Raw genomic sequence first — 25,590 nt, forward strand, 5'->3', positions numbered from 1 at the left:
CAGATTCTGGTCTCCCCAGTGCCTGTGGAAGCAGCGGCAGAGGTCTGGCCTGCTTCCTCTCAGCCTCTTCCCCACTTCTCCTGCTCAACAGGTCACCAAAACCATGACAAGCCCCCACCCGGGGGAGGTGTCTCACCTAAGGAGGCAAGGGCCTTATGCCAGCTGGAACACAGCTCACTGACACACAGTAATCTCCCAGAGGATGTCCTGGTGCCACCTCTAACAGGGACAGGGCACAAGGCCCAGGGTTTGTGGGCAAGCAGGTAACCTACCTGGCTGACCTGGCAGTCAACAGTTGGTCTTTCACGGGTGCTGAGCCCAGAGCAGCTACCTTAGGACACAAACGGATCTGCCTGGCCAGGTCACGTGAAGTTTTGGTGCTAGCTTGGTCCATGGGTGGCCAGGGGCTCTGGAAACACCGGCAAGACAGGAGCCTCATGGGCCAAGCGCTAGTTGGCCTGCAGGACTTGCCTGACCCACCTCCTGCAGCCAGAATCTCACCAGCCAATGCTGGGATTTGAGCAGCTAAGGTTAATCCATTTTTAAAGATCAAACGGGCTGCATGGGCACCACTGGTGGCTTTGTTACTCACCTGACGACCCTGGCTTCCCAGCAATGACTTCGATGCAATGCTGGAACATGTGTATCCAGCATGCCACGCCTCAGCTGCTGACCAGAGGCAGGAGACAATCAGGGCAGAATCCTCCTGTGGCGCCTCAGACTGCTGGTTTACAACACATCCGTCCACTGGGAATGCTCTCAAAGGAACGTTTTCCACCTGACAGCAAGGCATCTTGGAACCTAGGCTTTTTGTCCCCCTCAAATTTCACTATATCTGACATAATTCAAAGTGTCAAACAAACGCTTTTATTTTTCATTAGTAACAGTGCGACCTACTGATACACATGACGGCAGGTGAGCTATCCTCGATAAGGCTTACATTTTATTGATGTAGGTAGCATTCAAGTTCATTACGCATTCAGAGTAACAGTTTCCATTACAAGCACTCACTCCACTCTCTGCCCCACGTGACCTCCCCAACCCAACCAAACAGCAAACTCTTCTGTAGCTTTCATTGGAGAATCTGCAGGTTACATCTGTCTCTGACCTCTAAGCCAGTGGCATCGCTACTTGGATTGCACCACAAAGAGAAAAAAAAAAAATCCCCGTTTCAACACTGCTAGGTTAAGACTGCTGACATTTTTGAATCTCGAAGCCTTTTACAATGCCCTTGGCTCCAACAGGACAAAGGAAAAAGCACTGGGAACCGCAGACCGTGTTAAAAAGGAAGGGAAGAGGTCCCTGAGAGGGGGCATGCAGGGAAGAAGTTAAGGCCACACCAGAGTGTACTCAGTGCTCAGTGAGAAGAGGTTAAGAAGCAGTGGGGCAGGAACTAGCTAGAACAAAACCATGTCTTCCAGGGCCCGACATGTGTCAACTCAAGTGTTGAGTTCTCCCTGCCTGCTTGGGGTCTGATCACTCTGCCTGGGTGACAAATGGCCAGCAGATTCTCCCTGCTGGGACCCCAAACCATGACTAATGGTGGGATTGCTGAGCAAAAATGTCTTTGCTGACAGGAGTAACTATGAATCCAAGGAGGGAGGACAAAGGCGAAATTTAGCAAATGCTAACCAATATCTCAAGTTGAACTTGGGACTACCTGGAGTGGAGGACAGTTCAAACAACACACAGAAGGAATGATTTTACATCTGAATGGACTCCTGCTGGCCTCCCAGGTGTGTGACAACCGCGATACAGTGCGCGACCTAGGTGATACTGAAGTAGAGGTCTTTAACTACACAAACACTGCACCGCCACTGGGGAAGATTCATCCCGTTTCCAACACAGGAAGCATGTCTGCAGCTTGTGGAGCGGTCGAATGGCGGAAAGGAGCGAGGCCGGGCCTCGCCGGCTCTAGAGGAAAACACTAATGGATTTAATGCTGGGGAAAAGCAGAGTAAGAAAGTCAAGGCCGCGTCCCAAGTCTCTACCAAGGCCACCCACGATTGTCCGTTTGCATCTCTTCTACCATGCCTGACCCTGGTGATCCGTGCCCGTGTGTCCGTAACCCTGCTAAGAGTGTGGCCTTGGGACTGTGCTGAGCAAGATGCCACTACCTAGAGTGTGTGCACAACCACCCACCGGGCGAGGCTGCGCGTCTGCCGGGGGTGAGCACGCGTGCCTGGCAAGTCCAGCCTAGTGATTCCCTTTGGTCGACTTCTTCTTCTTCGACTCCTCTTTCTGCTTCTGCTTCTTCCTCTTGCCACCTTCTTTGATTCCTAAGGAAACACGGCTTGTCAAACACTGCACCACAGCACCTGTTTCCCCAAGGGGAGGCACACATCCAATTCACAACGTTCCCCACGTTACAAAAATTGAATGAGCAGCACGAAGCCAAGCCATCTATCTGGTCCACATCTCAACCTCAAGGAAAACCATGATGAACTGTCTTTTGAAAACTGCCCTTGGATAAACCTCTCATGTTATTCAAAAGAATGTCACAGCCCTGCCAGGAGCAGGAAGCCGACTCCTCAGAACACGCATGGCGGCTGCACTCCTCCTAGCCTCGCCCCACAGCAGCATCCGAAACCATTTCTGTTCAAGACTTGGCTTCAGTCCTCGGACTCTCCGTGTGGCTTTTACAGCCCCTCAGCCCCTGACCACAGGAAGCCTTTCCCCAGCACCAGCCCGAGAGCACACCCTCTGCAGGTGAATCCAGGCTCTGCCGCACACAGCAGGAGCAAGTCTGTCTGAGAACGCCACTCTTTCAACTTCCCTGCATCAGCGACTTGCAGTCAGCAACTGTGCGACCCACCTGCTGCAGAAGCCAAAGCAGAAAGGCCATGTTTGCCCTCCTGCACATCCTGTCCAAAAAGCCAGATAAAAGGCCCCCGACTTGAGTACTGCAGGAATTGCCTTGGATTCATTCAGCCCACACCACGTGGGCGAAGGACACGGGCCTGATATTGAACTTGGGCCACCAAAGAAATTAACAGAATGCTGGAACCATCAGCCTCTTCCAGAAGTGCCTAGAGAAGCCACAAGGTTCTAATGCCAATAACGGCTTTAAAAAGATCCTCACAGAAAAACTTTTAAAGGAATTGGTGAAAAATTTTAGCACAGAAGCAAGTGTAAGTACATAAATCATAAAAAAAAAAAAAGACAAAGTTCATGCTGCCAAAGCTACGGTGGGGTTAAATGTCAGCCTTTGTGTTATGAGCTTCATGCTGTGCCTTGCAAGGAAGAGGGGTACTGTGTAGCTTCCTGGGTGAGCAGCATTTTTCACACACACACACACACAAAGTTTAAGGGATCCATTTGATTCTGGCATTCGTGAGTCTTTTTATTTTTCATGGCAGATCATTTTAATTCTCCTTTTTAACAGTTATCCCATTCTCGATAGGCTTATGTATGTGCGAAATCTGTGAGTGGGAAAAAAAAACAATCATTTCCCAAAGCTCTACCAGGACTTTCTGATTAATAGGCTCCAAGTGACATCTACTAGGAGACACGCATGTGTTCCTGATCTCTAAAACAAAGCGGAGCAAGTTTGAAAGGCGGTTAGCAATTTAGAGTAACAGCACATCCAACAAAATGGCAAATGCCAGCAAGTCAAACTGTGTTACATTTTCACCCTGTCACCTGCCTCGCACTGACAAGGGCCACCTCAACCCTGAACCACACTAGCTGAAAATAAAATTACCCTTCCCTGTAACTCCCTGCTACTTGACATTCCTTGGTGACTAGAGGTGCATCCTGATGGCAAATTGTGTTAGACATGCCGTAGGTACGGGAAATCTTCGCACAGCCAGGAGGGTAGGCAGCTTGGGAAGCTGTGTGTGAAAGTCTAGCTCCCTGTTAGTCTAGCAAACTCATCATTCATCAGGATTGTGTCCGCACACCGTGCCATCACCCGGTGAGCACAGGTCACCCTCGTGGGTTGTACCATAGCCCTGTTCCACGCGCGGCCAGCAGCACGCAGCAGGGGTAAGCATGATGAAGCTTTCCCTGCAGCGGCTGTGTCCTCTCTAAACCTTCCAGACAGGCTCATCATCATTCTTGGATGACTTTTGTGTTGATGCCGTTTTTGAGCCCTGCCCTCCATCCCCAACATGACAGAGTGGCCAGCTCCGTGGCAGCCACAGCCCGCTCTGGCAGGTGCCAGCTCCAGCCTGGCGTAGCCATGGAGGATGGAAGCGCTGGCAATCCCATGACAGACCCCCGCCTCAGCAAAGCCAAGGGGAGAGGAAAAGGCGCGGGCGAAGAAAAAAACAAACAAACAAAAAAGCCTATCATTTTCCTCCTTGATGTAAAGATTCATTTGGGGTTTGTTAAAGTCAAAAAGGCATCTGAGAGGGAACCCAAAGACCAGAAATGAGGAAACAATGCGATCTGAGGAGCAGGACTGAGTTTTCTGTCCGCACCGTCACATGCTACTTTCTCCCCAATTCTTCAGGAGAGGCAAGTTTTACTTCTCACTCAGGGCCAAGGGATCTTCGGGAATCCACAGCCATAGCTGCCAACAACCAAGAAAATGAGCCTAGTTTCAAAATAAAGATATGTGATCTGTCTTTGGAAAGATGTTACACTTCCTGTTCTGGGAGGCCTGCTTTACTTTTCAACACGCCTCCACCCGGCAGACCCATGCTGTCTCACGCCTTATTCTTGGCATCTGGAAAACTCTCGAAGTACCAAGTAGGCCACGTTAATGGCGTCTTCCCATCTGAAGCTGTTCCGGTGGTATCTGTTCCTGGAAACTGAGTCTGCAACCCCACTCTGCCCTTGATATAACACCACCCCATCCACAAACCACCTGCGGCCCGACCCTTCAGCACGAAGAGCTGACAAGAGACACTGGGGAAGCTTCCACAAGCCCAGCCAACACAGGTAGGTGACTGCCTCTGTTTGTCAATTAAACAGGAAAGGATGAACTGACCCCAAATGCTCCTCTCACACATCTTCCTGTAGTGCAGGGCAGCTGCAGGCCCTGTGCCCTTGGAGCCCAAGCCCCAGGAGACCTCACCCACAGGTGGGTAATGCGTGCCACCAGGCTCTTCCTGTGGAGGATACACCCTCCCCTGCCCCCCTCAAAACCACATCAAACAGCTCTGCTGTATCTGAAAAGGACTAATAAGGACTACAAGTGATGGCTTCTTCAGTACACAGGTCTGGGGAGCAAACAGACCCTTGCCCTTACAGTGTCCTGCCTTGCCCAGATGCATAGGATCTACCTCCTGACATGTGCCCATTCACCCTAACAGAGAGCTCCTGGTACCCTACCTCCTTCTACAACACAGCCTGCCAGTCAACTTGGCTCCTCACACAGTGAGGGCTGAACACGGAAGCAATGAACGCTTGAAACTAAACTGACCTAGGCCTGAAGATTCAGTCCAGGTCAAAGCTGTATGCACAACATTCCCTCAGTGCAGACGCTCACAGGAGGCACGCACACCACAGGCCCATGGGGCTCCCCTTCAGGGTGGGTGAGCAGAGGGCAGAGCCACTCTCCGGAAAGAGGCGCTCCAGTAGCACCGCAGAGCAGGAAGGGGCTCACTCTACACCTGGGTGAGCAGCTCTCGAGGTGCTTGGCAAGAGGGCCTGGCTTTCCCGTTTGGCTTCAAATCCAATGCAAGAATGCACAGGGAGGTAGAGCTGATTTGAAAGGGGTGGTGGTGGTGTGTGTGTGTGTGTGTTGCCAGGGACAAGGGTGCCCAGGTGGAGGCCCAGGTCCCCTTCAGACCTGTCAGGAGTAGCCCTGGGGCATGGCATCTCGAGCCATGTATCTCAGGCACTAAGTGGAGAGCTACAACAGGCAGCACTGGAAAAGCAGCACTTGGCAGGTGAGGGGTGGCTCGTTCTCACCTTTTTGCTCAAAACACACTTCACACTCAGAAGGCTAGGACCCTGTTTTAATCGTGGGAGAGCTGTGAGCCTCACGTGGGGCAGCCCCCACAGGTGAGCAAGGGGCACTGGCACCTGCCCTGCCTCCACACAGACCCTCCTGGTGCCTGCCCCCCCTGCTCCCCCAACCCACTCAGGTCAGAACACAGCAGCACAGGCGTGATCTCTGTCTCTTCTGTCCTTTCTGCCCTTCTGCATTTAGGGAAGGGTCATTTGGGGTACGCTTCACACCAGCTCCCCTCTGCACACCTGCTGAGCATGTGGGGGGCTCCCAGCCGCCACCAGGGACCCGCTCCTCGTCCTCTTCCCAGACGGAGTGCGGCGTGTGTCTGGCCGCAGGGGTGTGCCGGGGGAGTGCTGGCTTGTGCGGGCGGGTGCTGGCGGGCAGGGCTTGCTGGCCTCTCCGCAGGCACTCCTCCGCCAGGGCATGCTCATCAGCCACACCTGAAAGACAGCACGGGGGGAGAGCAGTGAGCGGGAGACTGGGACCGCCTCGCCTCCTGCAACACGGAGGATTCACGCTCTCCAGCGGAATGGGCATCTCCGGACCACAGGGTTTCTGGAAGAGGAGGAGGAGGAGAAAGATGTAAATCCCAATTCATCAACAGCACCACGGGCGCCTGAAATGAATCTTCCAAGAGAAAGGCAAGAAAGAAAAAGTCAATTGTCAGGTTAGTGTGGACTGGAATACCAGTCCAGGCTGCTCTGCTTCCAGTTCAGCTTCCTGTTACTATGGCTGCAACACAGACGATGGTCCAAGCACCTGGGCTCTGGCCAGCCACATGAAGAGAGAACCAGCAGACAGATCTTTGTCTCCCTCCCTGTCATCGTGCCTTTCAAATAAAAATAACTTTATTAGAGAGAGAGAAAGCAATGCTTTGCTACTGAAGTAAGCAGCTCCCATCCCCACCCCACCATGCTTCTTCAGTGTCCTGATGAAATCCCAGAGCTTGACGTCTCTGACCATGACTGCCGGCATCAGGCGCTGGCATCCCTCTGGAAGGCAGCACATCTCCTCCCAGCACTGCTCTCTGTTTTAGTAGAGGCAACCCAGCAGCAGCACCAGTAGCAGCACTCCCAAGCAGTACCCTGGCCTGCAGAGCATGGCATCATGTGCCCGCTCGATATCCCTCGCTGCTCTGGAAGTTCTTACTAGGGAAAAGCTTGTACACTAGGCGGACACCAGGAATAAGACAAGGAGCGTTTGCTTCCGGTCTCTGGAAGCACAGAGACAAAGCCCAGCTGGAAGTGTGAAACCCAAGGCAGTGGCGTTCCTTATCCCCACCGCACATCCTGCTGCTGGGACAGAGCAAAGAAATAGTGTGCTCATCCCCTCCTGAGCAGGTGTCACCAAATGCCACCCAGACACCACAGCATGGCACCCACTGCTTCAGCTCGAGCCGCAAGCAAGTAACCCCAGAGGCCCGCTTTCCCTTCAAGGAGTAGACGGAGGCGTGATTCCCAACAACACTCATTTTCCTTTTGTTCCTGCTCCCTACAACTGTTATGGAGCACGGACACACACTGCAATACCTTGAAGTGAAATGCATTCAGCAGCAACAAATTTAAGTTTAACGGGATTTTGGTTTTTTGAAGTGACCAGATGAGCAGCAAATAGGGAAGGGGAAAGCACCCCCCGAGAGAAAGCTGGGAGGTGGGGAGCCTGTTGGAAGGAGGGCGGGAGAGACACTCAAGTTACGGGGTTTTTACAACTAGCCCAATCTCTACATCACTCACCGATTTTCCAGTGGCAGGCACAGCCCTGGAGCCTGCCCTTGGAAGTCTGGCTTAAAAAAAAAAAACAGAGCTGGGCTTCCCAACCTATTCCCTGTCTGCAATTGAGAACCAACCCCCCAACTCTGTCAAGAAGTCTTGCTCTCAGTGTTCGGGCCCACGCCTTCAGTCATGACAGTGATGGCCAACAAAGGAGAGACGCCCTCTTGATCGCATAGGAGATTCACTGGCAAGCACACCAAGCCTGGGCAACCCACAAGCTGGGGTGAAGCGCCCCCTCTAGGACGGCCGGGGAGCACGGTGCGCTCCACATCTCTGGCTGTGTACTAGAACCCAGCAGGCCCCACCCCGCAGCACGCCCTGGGGTTTTCGTCTATTTTCGACCTGCTTCCCCATCCACCCTCCGAGCACCAGAGAAACATGTTATTTTTGCAGCTGTGTTCAAGCACTGCAAAGCAAGCTGGGAGGCAATGCCAAACTGTCCCATGGTGCTGCGACATCAGATGCCTCAAATAGCACAGCCACAACATCAACAGTTACTCTGCAGGTCCAGCCAGAGGCCTCCTGGGAGCCCCAGGAGACACACCGCCCCCAGAGAACAGGGACCCAGCTTCTTCCCAAGCATCCAGTGCAGCTTGAGCAGAGAGCGTGTCATCCTGGCCTGCAGCACGTTCCTCACCTGACTCCAGGTACTCACCTGCAACACCAAGTCCACCTGGTTGCTACCTGAGCCCCACAGCCTGAGGGTCTACAGCTATCAGGGTCAGAAAACAAGCAGCATCTGGTATACACAGACTGTAACGCGGCGGTCATGGGGGACAGAAGGACAGCAAGTGTCTGGCATGAGGTCCCAAGTCACACTCTGGAAGCAACCAGCAGGGTGCCAAAAAACAGCACCAAGCATTTCAGCACATGATAAAAACCACACTGGCCCTGACTACCTGCAGCCTATCAAGAGAAGGGGGTACTCAGGAGACAGAGGTGAGAAATTACTGCATGTGGCAATGACAATCGAGAGAAATCACACCCCCATGGCAAGCAGTGCCCCCAGAGCCTGAGGGCGTTTGACCCAACGCATGTGCCTGTGGCTTTACCTTGGCTGCAAGTGTGAAACAGAGGCCAACTTTCCAAGGTCAAGCCCTCGGCCCATCTCCAGACAGAACCACTCTAGTTTATCCCGATGTGTTCCATAAGAAACGAGACTTGGGTTTAGATCTGAGAGGAGAACTGCAGCTTTTGGGACTGCAACACTTTCGGAACCAAGCACTAACAGCCCAGTTTGTCTTTGCAAAGCGACCAAGTCTGAGGGAGCAGCCCGGGCACCTCCACCTCACTTACCTCACTCCGGCTCCAATCTCTCAGGCATCCCACAAGGCCAGGGGATTCCTGCTTTCTGCTTCCAGCAGGGCCCATCTACAGCAATCTCTGTGCCCACTTACCCCCGGAGAGGCAGAGCCTGAGCCGATCTCTGTGGCACTACAGCAAGTTCTCCTGCCCTTCTCTGGCCCTGGCCTCCAAGGAGCTAGCTTACACCTGAATGTCACTGTCAGAAAATTCCTGCTTCTCATGCCGGACACCAGGGCTACCAGGCTCTCCATGTGGCTCCTGGGCTTGGGGGCGGTCAGCACCTTTCCGAGTTACCCTGTGAGGGTTCTGTGCCAATGGCCTAGTTAGCAAACAACAGTCCCCATGTTCAGCCTACAATCTGAGAACAAAGACACACTCAGTGTTGCACAGTAGCTTTTTATCCTGTGGCCTGGGAGTCACATCCCTTTTGGATCCTGTGACAATTATACGAACGGGGGATCCAACAACTGACCGGACCGTTAAAAAACAATCCAAGCAACCCTAGAGAAAGAACTATGTTCTACTGCCCTCAGAGGGATGGGTGGCTCCTCCCTACAAATCCTCCTCCAACACTCTGTCCCCTGCTCACTGAGCAGTGCTAGGTCCATTTCCTCCAGGGCCCTTCCCTTTGCTCTTCCCTCAGGGAAAACAGCCTTCCCACCCCACTGCTCCCAGGAAATCTCAGCACCTTCCCAACTCCCAGCACCCCCTGGGCGAAGCCCCCCGAACCCTACATCAGGGTGACCCACACATACAGCCAGCATGGAAGATGGCTGCCCTGCTGCAGTCTCTGGGACACACGGTCCAGAAGCTTTGGCCTGACCCACTGGGGCTAAGCCTGGAGGACAAGGGCCTTTCTGTCATGACCCCAGGCCCCCTGGGTCATGGCTCTACGCGCCAGCGTGAGCACAGGTGACCAGCCAAGGATGGCCATAAACAAAGCCTCCACATGGTCTGCAGAAAACCTGTTTCTGAAGATGATGGGAAAGAAAACGAAGGTGGAAAGGGAGACCCTCAGATTGAATCACTTTTCTCCTTATTCATTAACAAGATATTGTCACTCATTTTGCTCCTACTCCGTATGTAGTGCAGTAGGGCAGAGTGGGGATCAGGCAGGGAGAGGCAGCAACCCCTCAACACAGGTGCTAGCGGCAGACGTACGGGGCAGGAGCTCTTCACACAACTGTTGTTAGGGAACCACTATCACTTTGAGACCAGAACACACAGCGCCCCTGCCACCGTAGCAGCGGCCTCTGGCTCGACACCATGGGGCAAGGCTTCCTAGGAAGTGGGTCACAATGCCCAATGAAATCTGGGTTTTGATTTAATGCCCTCCCCCTGCCCCGACTCAGCCTCCTACAGACTGCAAGGTTCTGGGCAACTAAGAGCACACCCCAAGTCACACCCTGATCTGCAAACATGCTTCCTAGGCAACTTTTTAGGGCAGACAGGGTCACCAAAAACCAAGAGGGAGTGACAGAATGAACACAATCTCCTCACTGAAAACATGGAGGAAGTTGGAAAGCCATGGGTGGAGCAAAGAGTTAACGCAGGCTGGTGAGGCTAGAAAACACGCATGAGGGCTGGGCACTGCATCCCACAGTGAAGCACCTGGGCCCAACCTCCCGGCTTCCCGCTGACACCGACAGGAGGCAGTAGTGGGTCAAGGACCTCGGATCCTGCCTCCCATTAGGAGATGGCCTAAAGTTCCCAGCGCAGGCTTTGGTTTCCCCAACACTGAGCATCTGCAAAGTGAAGCAGCTCGCCGACCAACTGGCAGTGTCTGAGGGTATGAGAAGCCACTAGGGCCTGGTACAGTAGCCTAGTGGCTAAAGACCTCACCTTGCACACACTGGGACCCCATACGGGCTCCAGTTCTACTCCCGGCAGCTCCACTTCCCATCCAGCTCCCTGCTTGTGGCCTGGAAAAGCAGTCCAAAGCCTTGGGACACTGCACCCGCATGGGAGACCTGGAAGAGGCTCCCTGGCTCCTGACTGGCACAGTCCCAGCCATAGCGGCTGCTTGGGGAATCAATCAGTGGACAGAAGATCTTCCTCTCTGTATATCTGACTTTCCAATAAAAAAGAGAGAGAAAGCAACGGGAGCAGGCTCATGCATGCTGGTCTAACCTGAATGTACAGCCCTGTAAATGATCCGGAATGAGGCCGGTGTGCCGACAGGCCCCGGAAATGTACTGTGCTTGCCAATGATGGGGGTGGGACAGGCACAACTCGGGAGAAGCCATGTAGATGACAGCGTCGTGCCAATCTGTGGCTCTACATGGTTCCTCGGTGTCTCTGCGACTGCCCATGGCACCATCTTACAACCTCCACTTGCATGGCTTCCAGGAGCCACAAGCTCCGGGGAGGACATGTTGTGCACGGTTGAGCATGCGTGTTTGCCAAGAACCCACAGAATCTGCTCCTGCTGCACAATACAATATCCATCTGTCCCAGGTGAGTGTGCTGCTGGGTAACTGAAAAATGGTATCTGATTAGAGCACGTGCAGGCCTATAAGAACAGACGCATCGGCACATGATGTATTCACTTTCACAACTGCTAGAGGGGGCAGCCTTTGGTGCAGCCGTGAAGATGCCATTGGAAACACCCACCCAGACTCGGCTGCCCAGGTTCGGGTTCCTGCTGTGCTTCCAATTGCAGTCCGCACAATGGCTGCAGGTGGAATTACAGGCTCTTGGCTTCTTTCTCAATCAGCAGAGCTGCTGCAGGCATTTGGGGGATAAACCAGCAGATGAACAATCTGTCTTTCATAAATATAAATAAAAATTTTAAACTGCTAATGGAGTTGTCTGAAAAGATGAGTTGCTTTGGTTCCTTAATGAATATAAACTGCACGAAAACACAAGTTACACAATTGAAAATACATGACAACAAAATGACATGATCTACTTGCACACTAAGAAGGAATTCAAATAAGTAAAATCTACGCTGCGGAGGGGAGAGGAAGGACATGAGTCATTATCAATAAAGCCAACTCCTTCTATGCACCTGTTACACTGTAGAATGATTTAGGGGCCCAGCACCGTAGTCTAGTGGCTAAATTCCTCACCTTGCAACCGCTGGAATCCCATATGGGCACTGCTTCATATCCTTTATGTGCTCCACTTCGCATCCAGCTCCCCGTTTGGGGCCTGAGAAAGCAGTCAAGGCCCAAAGCCTTGGGGACTTGCACTCATATGGGAGGCCTGGAAGAAACCCCTGGCTTCAGATCGGCTCAGCACCAACCACTGCGGCAACTTCAGGCGGGAACCAGCAGATGGGAGATCTGTCTCTCCTTCTCTCTAAATCTGACTTTCCAATAAAAATACATAAATCTTAAAAAAAAACAAAAAACTGTAAGAGGATTTAAACCATTGGAAGGAACTCAAGGGGACGCCATTAGGAGCTCAGCTTTACACAAGCTAAAATGCTTTTAATTCACCTCAAGTTAACACAAGCAGGATGCCGGGGCTGGCACAATGGCTCCATGAGCTGATTCTCAGCCTGCCAAGAGCCAGCATTCCAAGGGGCCCCAGTTCTTGTCCTGGCTGCTTCACCTCCCATCCAGCCAGGGAAAGCAGGAGAACTGCCCAAAGCCTTGGGATCTTTTTTTTTTTTAAGATTTATTTTTATTACAAAGTCAGATACACAGAGAGGAGGAGAGACAGAGAGGAAGATCCTCCGTCCGACGATTCACTCCCCAAGTGAGCCGCAACGGGCCGGTGCTGCACCGATCCGATGCCGGGAACCAGGAACCTCCTCCAGGTCTCCCACACGGGTGCAGTGTCCCAATGCACTGGGCTGTCCTCGACTGCCTTCCCAGACCACAAGCAGGGAGTTAGATGGGAAGTGGAGCTACCGGGATTAGAACCGGCGCCCATATGGGATCCGGGCGCGCCCAAGACGAGGACTCCTGCCGCTAGGCCACGCCGCCGGGCCCCAGCCTTGGGATCTTAAACCCACACATGAGACTTGGCAGCAGCTCAGCCCCAACTGCTGCAGACTTCTGAGGAATGAACTAGCATATCCAAGTTCTGTCTCTCCTCTAGGTAAATGTGCCTTTCCAATAAAGATAAATACGTTTTTTTTTAAAGGCAGGAAATTGCCAAACCTTTCAGCCTGTTAGAGCCAGAGTCCTGGGACCACAATGCATGTGACAGATCTGGTCGCAAGGTAGAAACCCATACCTGTGTGGCCTGAAGTCAGTGCCCAGGTAGCCCTACTGGTTCAGAGTTAATCTCTCACGTCTGCTGAAGACCCCCGCGTGCCCCAATGATGCCCCATCTGACCTGTGTTCACAGCCAGTTGTGCATTACTTAGTTGGGCAGGAGATCCCATTACTGCTTCTACCTCATGAACACCCCTGATGTCTACCCAGGCTTGCTGGCAGACACCGCAACTGTCACACACAAGACAGACTCTACACCTGTTGAGGCAAACAGCCTGGTGAGGCCACAGATGCCCATATCAGCTGGAGACAGGCCTGTCTTTCAGAAAAAAAAAAAAAAAGTACCAGGTCGATTCCATTTCAACTGGTTCCAGGAGGAATTTAAACACTTGGCATCCCCAACCCATGGGGTCACAGCACTTCTTTCGCTCTTGACATCCCAGTAGAAAGTGATCTACAGACAGGCCAGGCCTTGACAAGGACACAAGGCCTTCACAAGGACATATGTACAGTGACAACACCAGGACTGAATCAATATCATCCAAGACAGTTGAAGTTGAAAGTCAAGTTCAGAGTGCACACCACAGCAAGCTGTGAACAAGGAACATCTAGGGAAGGCATCCATAAAGTGCAAACCACTGGAGCCATGGTCAAGCTTTCGTAAAAACTGAAAAGACACAACTCAGTCTTGATTGAATTTGCACTGTAATACTGCATCAAGGTGGAGGAATCCACCAGGGTGGAGGCGTGTGGGGAGGGGTGGGGGGATTCCCAGAGCCTATGAAACTGTCACATAATGCAAAATAATTAATAATAATAATAAAAAAAAAAAGACACAACTCAGAATCAATATACTAGGATGGACATGTGGCAGCTGAAAGGGCACCCAGGACATCACGGACTGATGATCACAGTGCCTGGCTCAGCTTGCTCCTCTCTCTGCTTCTGAGCCAGTTGCCTGCTGAAGAGCATTCAGAAGGAAACAGGTGATGTGTCAATCGCTTCCCACCACCCACTTGTGAAACCCCGATTGAGACCCGAGCTCCTAGCTGCATCCTGGCCCAGTCCCAGCTGTTGTGACACTGGAGGAGTGTAAGAGTGATGGAAGATCTTCCTGTCTTGTAAGTAATATTAAAAAAAAATTTTTTTTTTAATATTCACCATTATGTGAGCTGTCCCAGAAGATAAAAAATACTTAACACTGTCAGTGACCGGAAAATATCTTGGAAATTGCATTATAAATTCAACAAATGCCCATGTGCTCCTGAGTGAGACCTGTTTCAGAGGCAGCATCATTTGTCACCTGTTGATTACAAAGACTCCTCTCGGTATCATGCCTGCCACCACACAGGAGGGGTGGGGAGCAGAATCCACTCTAGACAGGTGTGGCAGGACCTTGACCTATGCAAGCTCTAATGTGAAGATGCTCAAACTCAAAGGTGGAACTCAACCAGACATACTTAAGAAATCAAGAACATTCCATAAAGTCACAAGTTATCAAAAGAATATAAAATCGCCCACATTTAAAGTCAAATGTTAGTTCCTCCCTAGATCTGGGCTTACTCTTTCTGAAGGTAAACCATCTCTCATGTCTGTAAATAACCTTTTCCAAACTTTGCACGATACCACTGCTATGACATCCTCTTCTCTGAAAACTCACTACTAATGATTTAAGTAATTTGAGTCTATCGATTTCTACTACAAAGGTAATATACATGTATTAGTTGGAGAAAAATAAGTCCTCATTCTACAACCCAGAGATAATCTGGTATAATTTCTGCCAGCCTCTTGTGTGTCAGCTATTAAATAGAAACTATTAAAACATAAGCCGGTTACAATGCAAGTCTGTTTTTTACTTTGGGAACTAAATATACCAGAAAATATCCTTAACATCAAGTTAAATCAAGTTGAGAAACACAAGATTTGCCAGTATATTCCCATGAGCCAAAACACACTGAAATCATCTAGAAGTTATTAAAAGAATGTTCCAGCAGCTGTTACATGTCAATGACCTCATGTCAAATGCTTTTGGTTCTTTTTTCCCCCAAATGGAGATCAACTAAATATTGTGAAGAGTGTGGCTGATAACATGCAAATGAATCACTTTTCCCAAATGCACACAATTCTAGAAGACTTTGCTATGCCTGCTCAGAGTGCTAGTCCCATACGCTAGTACCACGAGTATCAGTCACACAATCTGACATGGCGCAGTGGGTGAGGCGGAAATCATTGCTGTGAGGGAAGTCTCTTATCAGCAACTATGTGAACACAGGACAGAGGTAAGAGGATGAAACGATTCACAATGAGACCAGAGGCCCAGCGCGGTGACCTAGCAGCTAAAGTCCTCGCCTTGAAAGTGCCAGGATCCCATATGGGCGCTGGTTCTAATCCCAGCAGCTCCACTTCCCCTTCTAGCTCCCTGCTTGTGGCCTGGGAAAGCAGTCGAGGACGGCCCAAAGCCTTGGGACCCTGCAACCATGTGTGGGAGACCCGGAAGAGTTCCTGGCTCCTGATTTCAGATCCGCGCAGCTCTGGCCGTTGCAGTCACTTGGGGAGTGAATCATCAGACAGAAGATCTTCCTCTCTGTCTTTCCTCCTCTTTATATATACCTCACTTTGAAACAAAAATAAATTAATCTTTGAAATAAACAAATCTTAAGAAAAGAGAGAGACCAGATATGGGGTGGGGAAGGACAAGGATATAGCTTGCCAGAACGCTGAAAACTGTGGGTAAAGAAGGCACAGAACAGTCTATTGAGGAAATTCAAGTGTCTGACTTGGAGGCAGCAGACAGGATGAGCACGGACGGACCAAGTCAGTAATCGTAAAGATTACTGACTCCAAATCTACCACAAATGGACACGTGAAAATGAAGCTCAATACAGAAAGCGGGACAAAAGTCAGACATTACAATGAATTCCTTTTTAAATACCTGGCACCACAACAGAGGACAGAACAAATCAATCAACTATCCCAGCCTTATGTTGGCAGTGAAAAACTGGGCAAACGGAGACTCTAAGGTGGACAATGTCAATCAGTGAATTCTGCAGCGATTTCATCGTGCCTGGAATGGCAAGACCGGCAGCAATTCATAACTGTCGAACTATCAAAACCACTTGAGCAAGACCCTCTGAGCACGCCCCACATCAGGGACCTGGGATGGGTGGGAGATTGGGTGGGGCTTCTCCCTTTATCTCTCCCTTTAACCCAGATACAGCAAAAAAAAAAAACAATTTGGAAATAATAGTCTTACCCAGTTTCCTGATAAATAAATAAATACCTAAATCTGAAATCCGGGGTGGGGCATGTGTTGCAGTGTAGCAGACTAAGCCTGCAGTGTCATTCCTATATGGGCAGTAGCTCAGGTCTCAGCTGCTCTACTTCCAACCTGATAACGTGCCTGGGAAAGCAGCAGGAGACAGTCCAATTTCATAGGCTTCTGCACCCGAGTGGAAGACCCAGAAGGTCTGGGCCCTTGGCTTCAGCCTGGTCCAGCTTTGGCCAGTGAGCCAGCTGAGGGAGTGAACCAGCAGCTAGATAGATATCTCTCCTCGCTATAACTCAGCCCTCCATAAATTTAAAACAAAACCAAACCCAAATGCTAAAAATAGAAAATCAGAGAGAAAAAAATATATTCCATAGGGCCCGGCACCACAGCCTAGCAGCTGAAGTTCTCGCCTTGCACGTACCAGAATCCCATATGGGCACCAGCTCTAATCCTGGCAGCTCCACTTGCCATCCAGCTCCCTGGATCTTCCCGTCTCTCCTCCTCTCTGTATATCTGACCTTACAATAAAAATAAATACATCTTTTAAAAAATACATTCCATAGCCTGCCTGATCTCCTGAGCCAGGGCACTGTCAGAAGCTGGAATAGTAGCAAAGCAGCTGACGCTCATCTGCACTGTGAGAGCAAGTGGGTACCTGGTCTGGGGGTTTAGCCTGCTGCAGGATACCAGCCTCTCCAGCTAGGTCTTGGCGGTTACTTTACTAAGACGATCTGTTCTATTTCTTTGCAAGGCAGCGGGACAAAGACAGATCTTCCACCCACTGGTTCACTCGTTAAACACCCAACAGCCAGGGCTGGTCTACGACAGAACCTGGTAACTGGTTCTGGGTTCCCACGTGGCGGGCAGGATCCATCCATCATCCGGTGCCTATTAGCATGCACAATGACATGAACTGGAGCTGAAAGGAGCCAGGACTTTGATAATGGCATGTAGGCATCCCTAACATCTTAACTGCAAGACTAAATACCCATCTCTTGTGGTAATAATTCAACAGTGCCTGGACTACACCCGAACCAAAAAAATACTATCACCACATTGCAAGGGAAGATGGCACGAAAGACATAATCGCTTATTTGTCTGACAAGCCCCTTCAGACTTGATTTCTCCAAGTTATTCAGCTGTGGAGGATGTTCCTGGGCCTCCCCTCCCAAACTTTAACCCCTGTGACCTACTTTGTTTTACAGGCACTGCTACATTAAGTATCAAAGCACAGCAGAATGTGATGCCTTAAATCCTGCTCTTACACCAACACAGCAGTCCACCTGCAGAAATGGCTGCAGACCCCAGGATCTCAGAGGGTGGAACGACACTGAGAAAATGCCAGCATGGCACAACGGAATTGGCTGCCTATTCTGAACCACACAGATCTCGATGGTGCACGAGCTGCTTCAAGCCACAGGCTCCTCTCGCTACCTTGCCAATAGCTCATGGCCACAAGCCACCAGCCAGCATATGGAGCCCCATGGCAGAGGATGGTGAACTAGCCTGGGCTTTCTTGCACACAAAGAAGAAATGTTCTTAGCTCCCTCATTAGAGTTGGAAGCTGCCTACTAACCTAGATGTATGGTTTCTACAAAGTCCCTAGGAAACACGCTGTGCTGAGGGCCGCTCTCCTGGTTAGGCTTCGGTGCTGGGCTAACTTAAGGACATCTCCAAAGCACATTTCTCAAGATGAGCAGAACTGAAAGAATTAATACTACAACAAATAAAGACGAAAGAGGTACACAGGGGCCAGCACTGTAACCCAGTAAGGCTAGGCTTTCACCCGCAGTGCTGGTACTCCATACTGGTAACAGTTCAAATTCTGGCTGCCTGGATCTGGGATCACTCCAATCCAGCTCCCTGCTAACATGCCTGGGAAAGCAGAAGAGTGACCAGTGCTTTGGGCCCCTGCATACACAAGTGAGGTCCATTTTAAGCTCCTGGCCAATGCTAGCCATCTGGGGAAGGAATCAACAGATCTCTGTCTATCCTCTCTCTGTAATTCTGCCTTGGTGGAGGGTTGGGGGGGGGGGGGATGCACAGAAAAGTAAAATGAAAAGAGAGTAGTTGTAGGTACACGCATTCATAAACCCTAACTTATCTGAAGACACAACTTATGACAAGTAATTCTAGTCTCTCTGTCAAGTTCTTCAGTCTTCCTGTGAGGACCTTGCTTATGGAGATGAGCTAATGGCCCACTAAGTCAGGAGAAGGCTTGGACGCAGCAGCTCAAAGAAGTTCATATATTGCTCAACACAGAACCAAAGACCTCTGAGCCAATCCCTGAGATTATCTTTGGGGTGGGGGGAGGAGGGCTGGCACTGTGTGATAAATAACTCATACGAGTGCCAGTTTGAGCATCAGCTGCTTGGCTTCCAATCCAGCACCCTACTAATCCATCTAGAAAAGCACCAAAATATGGTCTAAGTCCCTGGGCCCCTCCACCTACATGAGAGACCCAGAAGAAGCTTCTGGCCTCAGCAGGGCCTAGGCCATTGTCTCCATGTGAAGAGTCGATCAACAGGTGGAAGATCTAAGTTTCATCCTTCCTAACTTTGTGTGTCAAATAAATAAAATCTTTTTTAAAAAGAAAAAAGCCATGGAAAACAGGTGATGACTCCTTCCCCGACAAGCTGCCTACAAATCAGAGAGCTTCAAATTACATGTCTATTCAAACCTGATTCACTCTGGAAACCGAAGTTGTTCCCGAGTTTGACTATCCTTAGAGGATCTAAACTTAGTTCAACACAAAACAGCATTCCACTTATAGCCCCCCTCCCCCGAACTACGAAGGCACACATGAACAACTGAGCTATTATTGCAAAATGTCGCAGGAAATCAAAGGATAAATTTCAGCAGTGATCTCCAGTTCAAAAAAAAAGTATAAACAAAAGACTTACAGTTCTGAACACATTAATCTCCCTCAGAAACAAAGCACAATCACTGTAAAATTTCAAAATCATCCTACTGGGAAATGCTTGCTATTATTACTCATGCTAAAAGTATAATAGTAGGGCCCGGCGGTGTGGCCTAGCGGCTAAAGTCCTCGCCTTGAAAGCCCCAGGATCCCATATGGGCGCCGGTTCTAATCCCGGCAGCTCCACTTCCCATCCAGCTCCCTGCTTGTGGCCTGGGAAAGCAGTTGAGGACGGCCCAACGCATTGGGACTCTGCACCAGTGTGGGAGACCTGGAAGAGGTTCCTGGTTCCCGTCATCGGATCGGCGCACATCGGCCCATTGTGGCTCACTTGGGGAGTGAATCATCGGACGGAAGATTTTCCTCTCTGTCTCTCCTCTGTGTATATCTGGCTGTAATAAAATGAATAAATCTTTAAAAAAAAAATGTAATAGTAGAAAATCTTGATACAGAAAATTTCTGTATGTTGAAGAGTATGCTGGGAGCGGTCACTTGGTACTGCAGTTAAGGTAACAGTGCCAGCAACAGAATAGCCTGGGTGAGGTAAGTCAGTCCGGCAATCCCTGGAGACTAAAGTTAGAGATTCCTACCACCAACAAAGGAGATGGGAATTTTGTTCTGGCTCCCAGCTCCCAAGTCCTGGCTCTCTGTGGTATCTGGGCACTTACTGAGTAGGGGATGGGGATGAGGGAGAGAAGCCTGCCAGTCTCTTCACTTCAGTGTTTGAAATCATTTTGAGCAGTTTATAAGGTATTAAGTCCAAGGACACTGCCACACAAAGGCTGAAGGTAGTGTGCCCTTGGTGAGAAGTAACTAATCCTAAATGCATACATTCCTCCAACCATGTTCCAGGCACCAAGACTTCAGACTATCAAGTGCCTAAAGTTTTATAGGGAAAAAAAGGACATCCACATACTGCCATGCTCCACAAGAGTCTTAGGCCAGCTCCTACCTACAAGGTCTAGCTGTCACGCGCTGGGCACAGACAACTAAAGAGGGAACTCATGCCTTGGTGCTTGAAGGGCAACTGCAGCAAGGACCCAGACCTCTGCCCCAGGTAGACGCCTTTCTACAGCACTGGACTCTGTCCTACCAAATACTTATTACCATCCACTAACCCTGAACATGGAAATCAGAGCTCACCTGTGCACTGACTGTTGACAACAGTAAAAGAAACCATTAAAAGGATTTGGAGAGAGGCATGCACTGTCACAAACTAAGCTGAGCCTCCATCTGAGGTACCGGTACCAGTCCTGGCTACCCCACTTCTGACTGATCTAGCTTGTTCGTTTGTTTTAAGATTTATCTATTTTTATTGGAAAGTCAGATATAAAGAGAGGAGGAGAGACAGAGAGGAAGATCTTTCATCTGATGATTCACTCCCCAAGTGAGTGCAACGGCCGATGCGCGCCGATCTGAAGCCAGGAACCTGGAACCTCCTCCAGGTCTCCCACGCGGGTGCAGGGTCCCAAAGCTTTGGGCCGTCCTCGACTGCTTTCCCAGGCCACAAGCAGGGAGCTGGATGGGAAGTGGAGCTACCGGGACTAGAACCGCCACCCACCTGGGATCCCAGCACGTTCAAGGCGAGGACTAGCTGCTAGGCCACCACGCCAGGCCCTGATCCAGCTTGTTATGCTGGGAGAGCAGCAGAGACAGCAGAGACAGCTCAAGAAATGCTGGGACCCTGTACCCAAGCGGGTGACTTGGAAAAAGCTGCTTCCTGGCTTCAGACAGGCTCATGGCCAGCCACTGCAGCCATTTGGAGAATGAACAAGTGGACAGAAGACCTGTCCCTCCTTTCCTCTGTAACTCTTTCAACTACAAAAATAATATACTTTATATGTAAGTCTCGGGCCAGCGCTGTGGTACAGTATGGTACCTGTGTACCGTGCTGGTGTAGTTAGAGTTCTGACTGGTCCACTTGCAACGCAGCTCCTGGCCAATGTGCCTGGCAAAGCAGTGCAGAACGGCCTAAGTGCACCCACGTGGAAAACCCAGAAGCAGCTCCCGCTTCCTGGTGTGCCCAGCTCCAGCCATTGCAGTAATCTGGGCTGTGAACGAGCAGAAAGGAGATCTCTGTGTGTAACTGGCTTTCAAATACATAAACCAATCTTTACTCAGGCTGTAATTTCACCAAGATGCCCCAGCCCACACAAGGCAACCCTCCGACACGTGTCCTCAGCCCTGTCGGCAAATGTTCAAACAGCCACAAGCAGAGCTCTTGGAAGGTAGAGCTCTCGGAACGCAAATATTCACACTGAGGCAGGAAAAGGAATCCATCCCACCTCTGCAGCAATGCGTCAGAACCAGGGCCATTTCCAGAAAACACTCCTCTTCAATCTTGTTCTATACATGATTTCCCATAAGGAAATGTTTGGGAGAATGGAATGATAGAAGCTGACAGCTTTTTAAGGCATAACTCAATCCTAGTAAGAAAACTGGCACATTTATCCTTGAGCATTCCAAAGAGAAATGAAATATTCTATGCTAAGATACAGCTCCTTCTGGCATATTCCAAAACCCTACCAAACCACACTTGAACGGCACACTGGGAACGGCACATGCTTACTGCTCTACAATGCAAGTTAATAAGCTGGCACCTGATGCATTTCAGGATTCAGTGGCATGCAAAGGAAATTACCACTTTGTATTTACTCAACACAGCAAACAAGTTTACATGCTAGAATTATGTGGCAACAAAGCATGCATAATCCTTAACATGCACATTCTAACAGTTTTTCTACAGTCTAACATTAACACAGAACCCCTAGATGGGGTTAAGGTTCCCACCATAAAACTCCCATGTAGGTCATGAAACTCAGAATAAACAGAGATTGGAGAAAACCAACTGTCACACTGCACGGGATTCAAACCTTTGGGGGCAGGTTGTGCAACAGAGGGTTTCAGCAGCAAAATGAGACGCACTCATCCAGTGTCACAGTGCCAGGGAAGCCCTGCCCCTTTTCCCCCTTTAAGACTTATTTTTGGGCCCAGCGGCGTGGCCGAACGGCTAAAATCCTCGCCTTGAATGTTCCGGGATCCAATATGGGCGCCAGTTCTAATTCCGGCAGCTCCACTTCCCATCCAGCTCCCTGCTTGTGGCCTGGGAAAGCAGTCGAGGATGGCCCAAGGATTTGGGACCCTGCACCCGCGTGGGAGACCAGGAAGAGGTTCCAGGTTCCCGGCTTCAGATCAGCACAGCGCCACCCATTGCGCTCACCTGGGGAGTGAATCACTGGATGGAAGATCTTCCTCTCTGTCTCTCCTCCTCTCTTTATATCTGACTTTGTAATAAAAACTAAATAAATCTTAAAAAAAAAAAAAGACTTATTTTTACTGGAGGAGCAGATAGAGAAGTAAACCATCCACTGGTTTACTCCTTACATGGTCACAATGGTCATAGGAAGCCATTCCAAATCCAGGAGCACGGAGCCTCTTCTAGGTCTTGCACATGGGAGCAGAACCAAGGCTTTGTGCCACGCTCCACTGCATTTCCAGGCCACAAGCAGGGAGCTGGATGGGAACTGAAGCCCATACAGGATGCACGGTGCTTACAAATAGAGGATCAACATGACAGCCACTGCGTCAGTGCCAGCCCTGACTGTCTCTAAATCCAGCTTCCCGCTAGCATGCCTGTGAAGCAGCAGCTAGTGGATGGGCTAAAAACATGGGACCCTGCCAGCCTCATGGGAGTCCAAGATGGGTCTCCAGGCCCTGAGGTTCAGCGCTGCCCTACCTTGGCCTGATAATTATAATTGAAAAGGGAAATAATGAATGGCAGAACTCCACCTGGGAGCAGGTGTCATGAACATCAAGTGAAGCTTCTGTAACACAGTGCTTCGAGTCCTGAAAGATCCACTTCCAACTCAGCTCCCTGCTAATGAGCTGGGAAAGCAGCAGAGGATGGTCCGGCTGCTTGGGATTCAACACCCATTCAGAAGACCCAAAATGCACAATTCATAACATTTTTAATTGCCGAGTCAAATGTGAGTATCAGAATGTACATGTAATTACTGCACATCCCTAGAAAGCATAGGAACACACACTCAAAAGCTCTGAAGTCATCTGTACTGAGGTCAGTGGGAAGGCTCAACTGGCTAATCCTCTGCCAGTAAGTGCCAGCCAGCATCCAGCATGGGCACCAGTTCCGGCACCATTTCCTGCCCCAATTGCTGCACTTCCCATCCTGCTCTGCTAATGGCCTAGGAAAGCAGCAGAGGATGGCCCAAAGCCTTGAGACCCTGCACCAATCTGGGAGACCTAGAAGATGCTCCTGGTTTCAGATGGGCTCAGATTTGGCAATGGCTGCCATTTCTGAACTGAATCAGTGGATGGAAGATCTTCCCATCTCCCCTTCTCTCTGTATATCTGCCTTTACAAAAAAAATAAATAATAAGCTTTTTTTTTAAAGCCATCTGTATCACCACACCTAACCTATTCATAATTTTAGATATGCTCCCCAACATGGAGAAGTTCTCATAAATGTCTAAGAAAAAGTATCTAAAGCAGAAATGGCAAAACTACATTCTATGAATGAATGTAGTCATGGAGAATGTAGTGATTTAACCAAGCTGAGGGAAGCAGCCTTAGAAGACTGCCACCCGACTAAGCAACCCAGTGCAGAACTATGATAACCTACAAATTCCTGGGAGAAGCTGCTTGCTTCTGGCTTCAGATTGGCTGAGCTCCAGCCATTGGGGCCATTTGGGGAAAAACCAACAGACAGAAGATCCCTTCCCGTAACTCTCCTTTTGTATAACTCTGCCTTTCAAATAAAAATAAATCTAAAAAAAAAAAATTGTGTGTAAGAAAACAAAAAAATAATATGCCCTAAAGAGGTAATGGAGCAAAAAGGTAATTAAGAAAATTAAGCGTGAACTTTTAAACTTTAGATCACTAAAAAAATTTTAACCAGCTGGGAAGATTATCGACCCACAAACTCTACCACCCCCTAAACGAGTGCCCTACACTCACACAGGTTATGAAAGGAACTTGAGCGAATGACACGCCTATTTCGTCCTTTGAAGAACCTGTTGTGTATAGTGGGTTGGTGTAGCACAGCAGGCTAGGCTGCTACCTGTGACGCTGGAATCCTGTGCCAGTTCAGGTTCCACCTGCTGCACTCCCTGCCAACCCACCTGGGAAAGCAGTGTAAGCCCCAAGTGCTTGAGCCTCCATCACTCACGTGGAAGACAGAAATGGAGTTTCCAGGCTCCTGGCTTCTTGGCCATTTGGGAAGAGAACCATTGAATGGAAGGTCTCTAATTGCCTTTCATATATATCCACTTAAAGTCAAAAAAAAGATGAATCATCCAAAAATCAGAGACTGACCCTTCGAAATGGCTTACATTTTGAAGGAATAATCCTTGACTGAAATAAACTGGGTGAGGTGGGGAAAAGAACCAGGACACATAGGATGGGACTGGAACACACAAGTTAGAAACAGGGCATATGTAAGTGCAGATGGGTGTTCTATCAGGACAGAAAATCCCCCAATTGAGGATGGAGAACAAAACCCAAGCCAAGACGACAGAACAGTGGCGGGCGCAGAGGAATCCTCGGGTCCAACTGTCAAGTACTGAATGCATATATTCTATAGGTCTTTAAAACAAAGTAAACGGGGACCAATCTAGCGACACAACAGATTAAGTTGCTACCAATGACATCCAGCACCTACCTGACTCCTGACTGCTCTGCTTCTGACAGCTTCCTGCTGATGCACCGTGAAGTACTTGGGTCCCGGCCCATCAGTGTGGCCACTTCTGACCCAGCTCCCTCCCTGTTAACGTGCTTGGGAGAGCAGCAGGCAGTGCAGGTGCTCCAATCCCTCTTCTCAGGGGGAACGCTAGCATGCAGCTCCTGGCCCCTGGAATCAGCTCTCTGAGCACTGCAGCCTTTTGGGGAGTAAATCAGCACGGAATAGATCTCTGTCGCTCCTTTTTCTCTAGAGCTTTGCCTTTCAACTAAGTAATAAGTTTAAAAAAAAAAACAAGGGAGGGGAGAGAATATCAAATTTATCAAAACCATGGATTGAAACCGATTACCACCTTTCCAAATCATTACCAATTTGATACATCAATGCACAAAGCTATTTCCTTAACTTTCCAAAGTTGTTTTCATATTCTCTGGACTTAATTCTCCAGGAATAAACTTGGCTTGAGCTCAGAAATCCAAAGAACAAGAGCTGACAGTAACAAAATGTTTCCCATTTTATTAACAACTTAATACAATCACCACTCCTATTTAAAGGA

The 25,590-nt window shown here is 49.7% G+C and overlaps 1 protein-coding gene across 4 annotated transcripts in view; it reads right to left on the reverse strand.

Moving 5' to 3' along the window:
- Positions 1-1,913: 1,913 nt before the first annotated feature.
- Positions 1,914-25,590, reverse strand: part of DNAJB6 (DnaJ heat shock protein family (Hsp40) member B6) — a 65,346-nt gene continuing 41,669 nt past the window's right edge. For 3 of the 4 annotated variants that reach the window (XM_058660655.1, XM_058660656.1, XM_058660654.1), the window contains exons 9-10: positions 6,151-6,345; positions 1,914-2,279 (exon numbers count right to left, since the gene is read on the reverse strand). In XM_058660655.1, the coding sequence (XP_058516638.1) occupies positions 2,197-2,279; positions 6,151-6,345 (278 nt within the window). In that variant the 3' untranslated portion in view covers positions 1,914-2,196. Of the gene's footprint in view, positions 2,280-6,150; positions 6,346-25,590 lie in introns of those variants that run through there. The other variant, XR_009244951.1, reaches the window with a different exon arrangement.

Source organism: Ochotona princeps, chromosome 2 (genome assembly GCF_030435755.1).
Source record: "Ochotona princeps isolate mOchPri1 chromosome 2, mOchPri1.hap1, whole genome shotgun sequence".
NCBI classification, from domain to species: Eukaryota; Metazoa; Chordata; class Mammalia; order Lagomorpha; family Ochotonidae; genus Ochotona; species Ochotona princeps.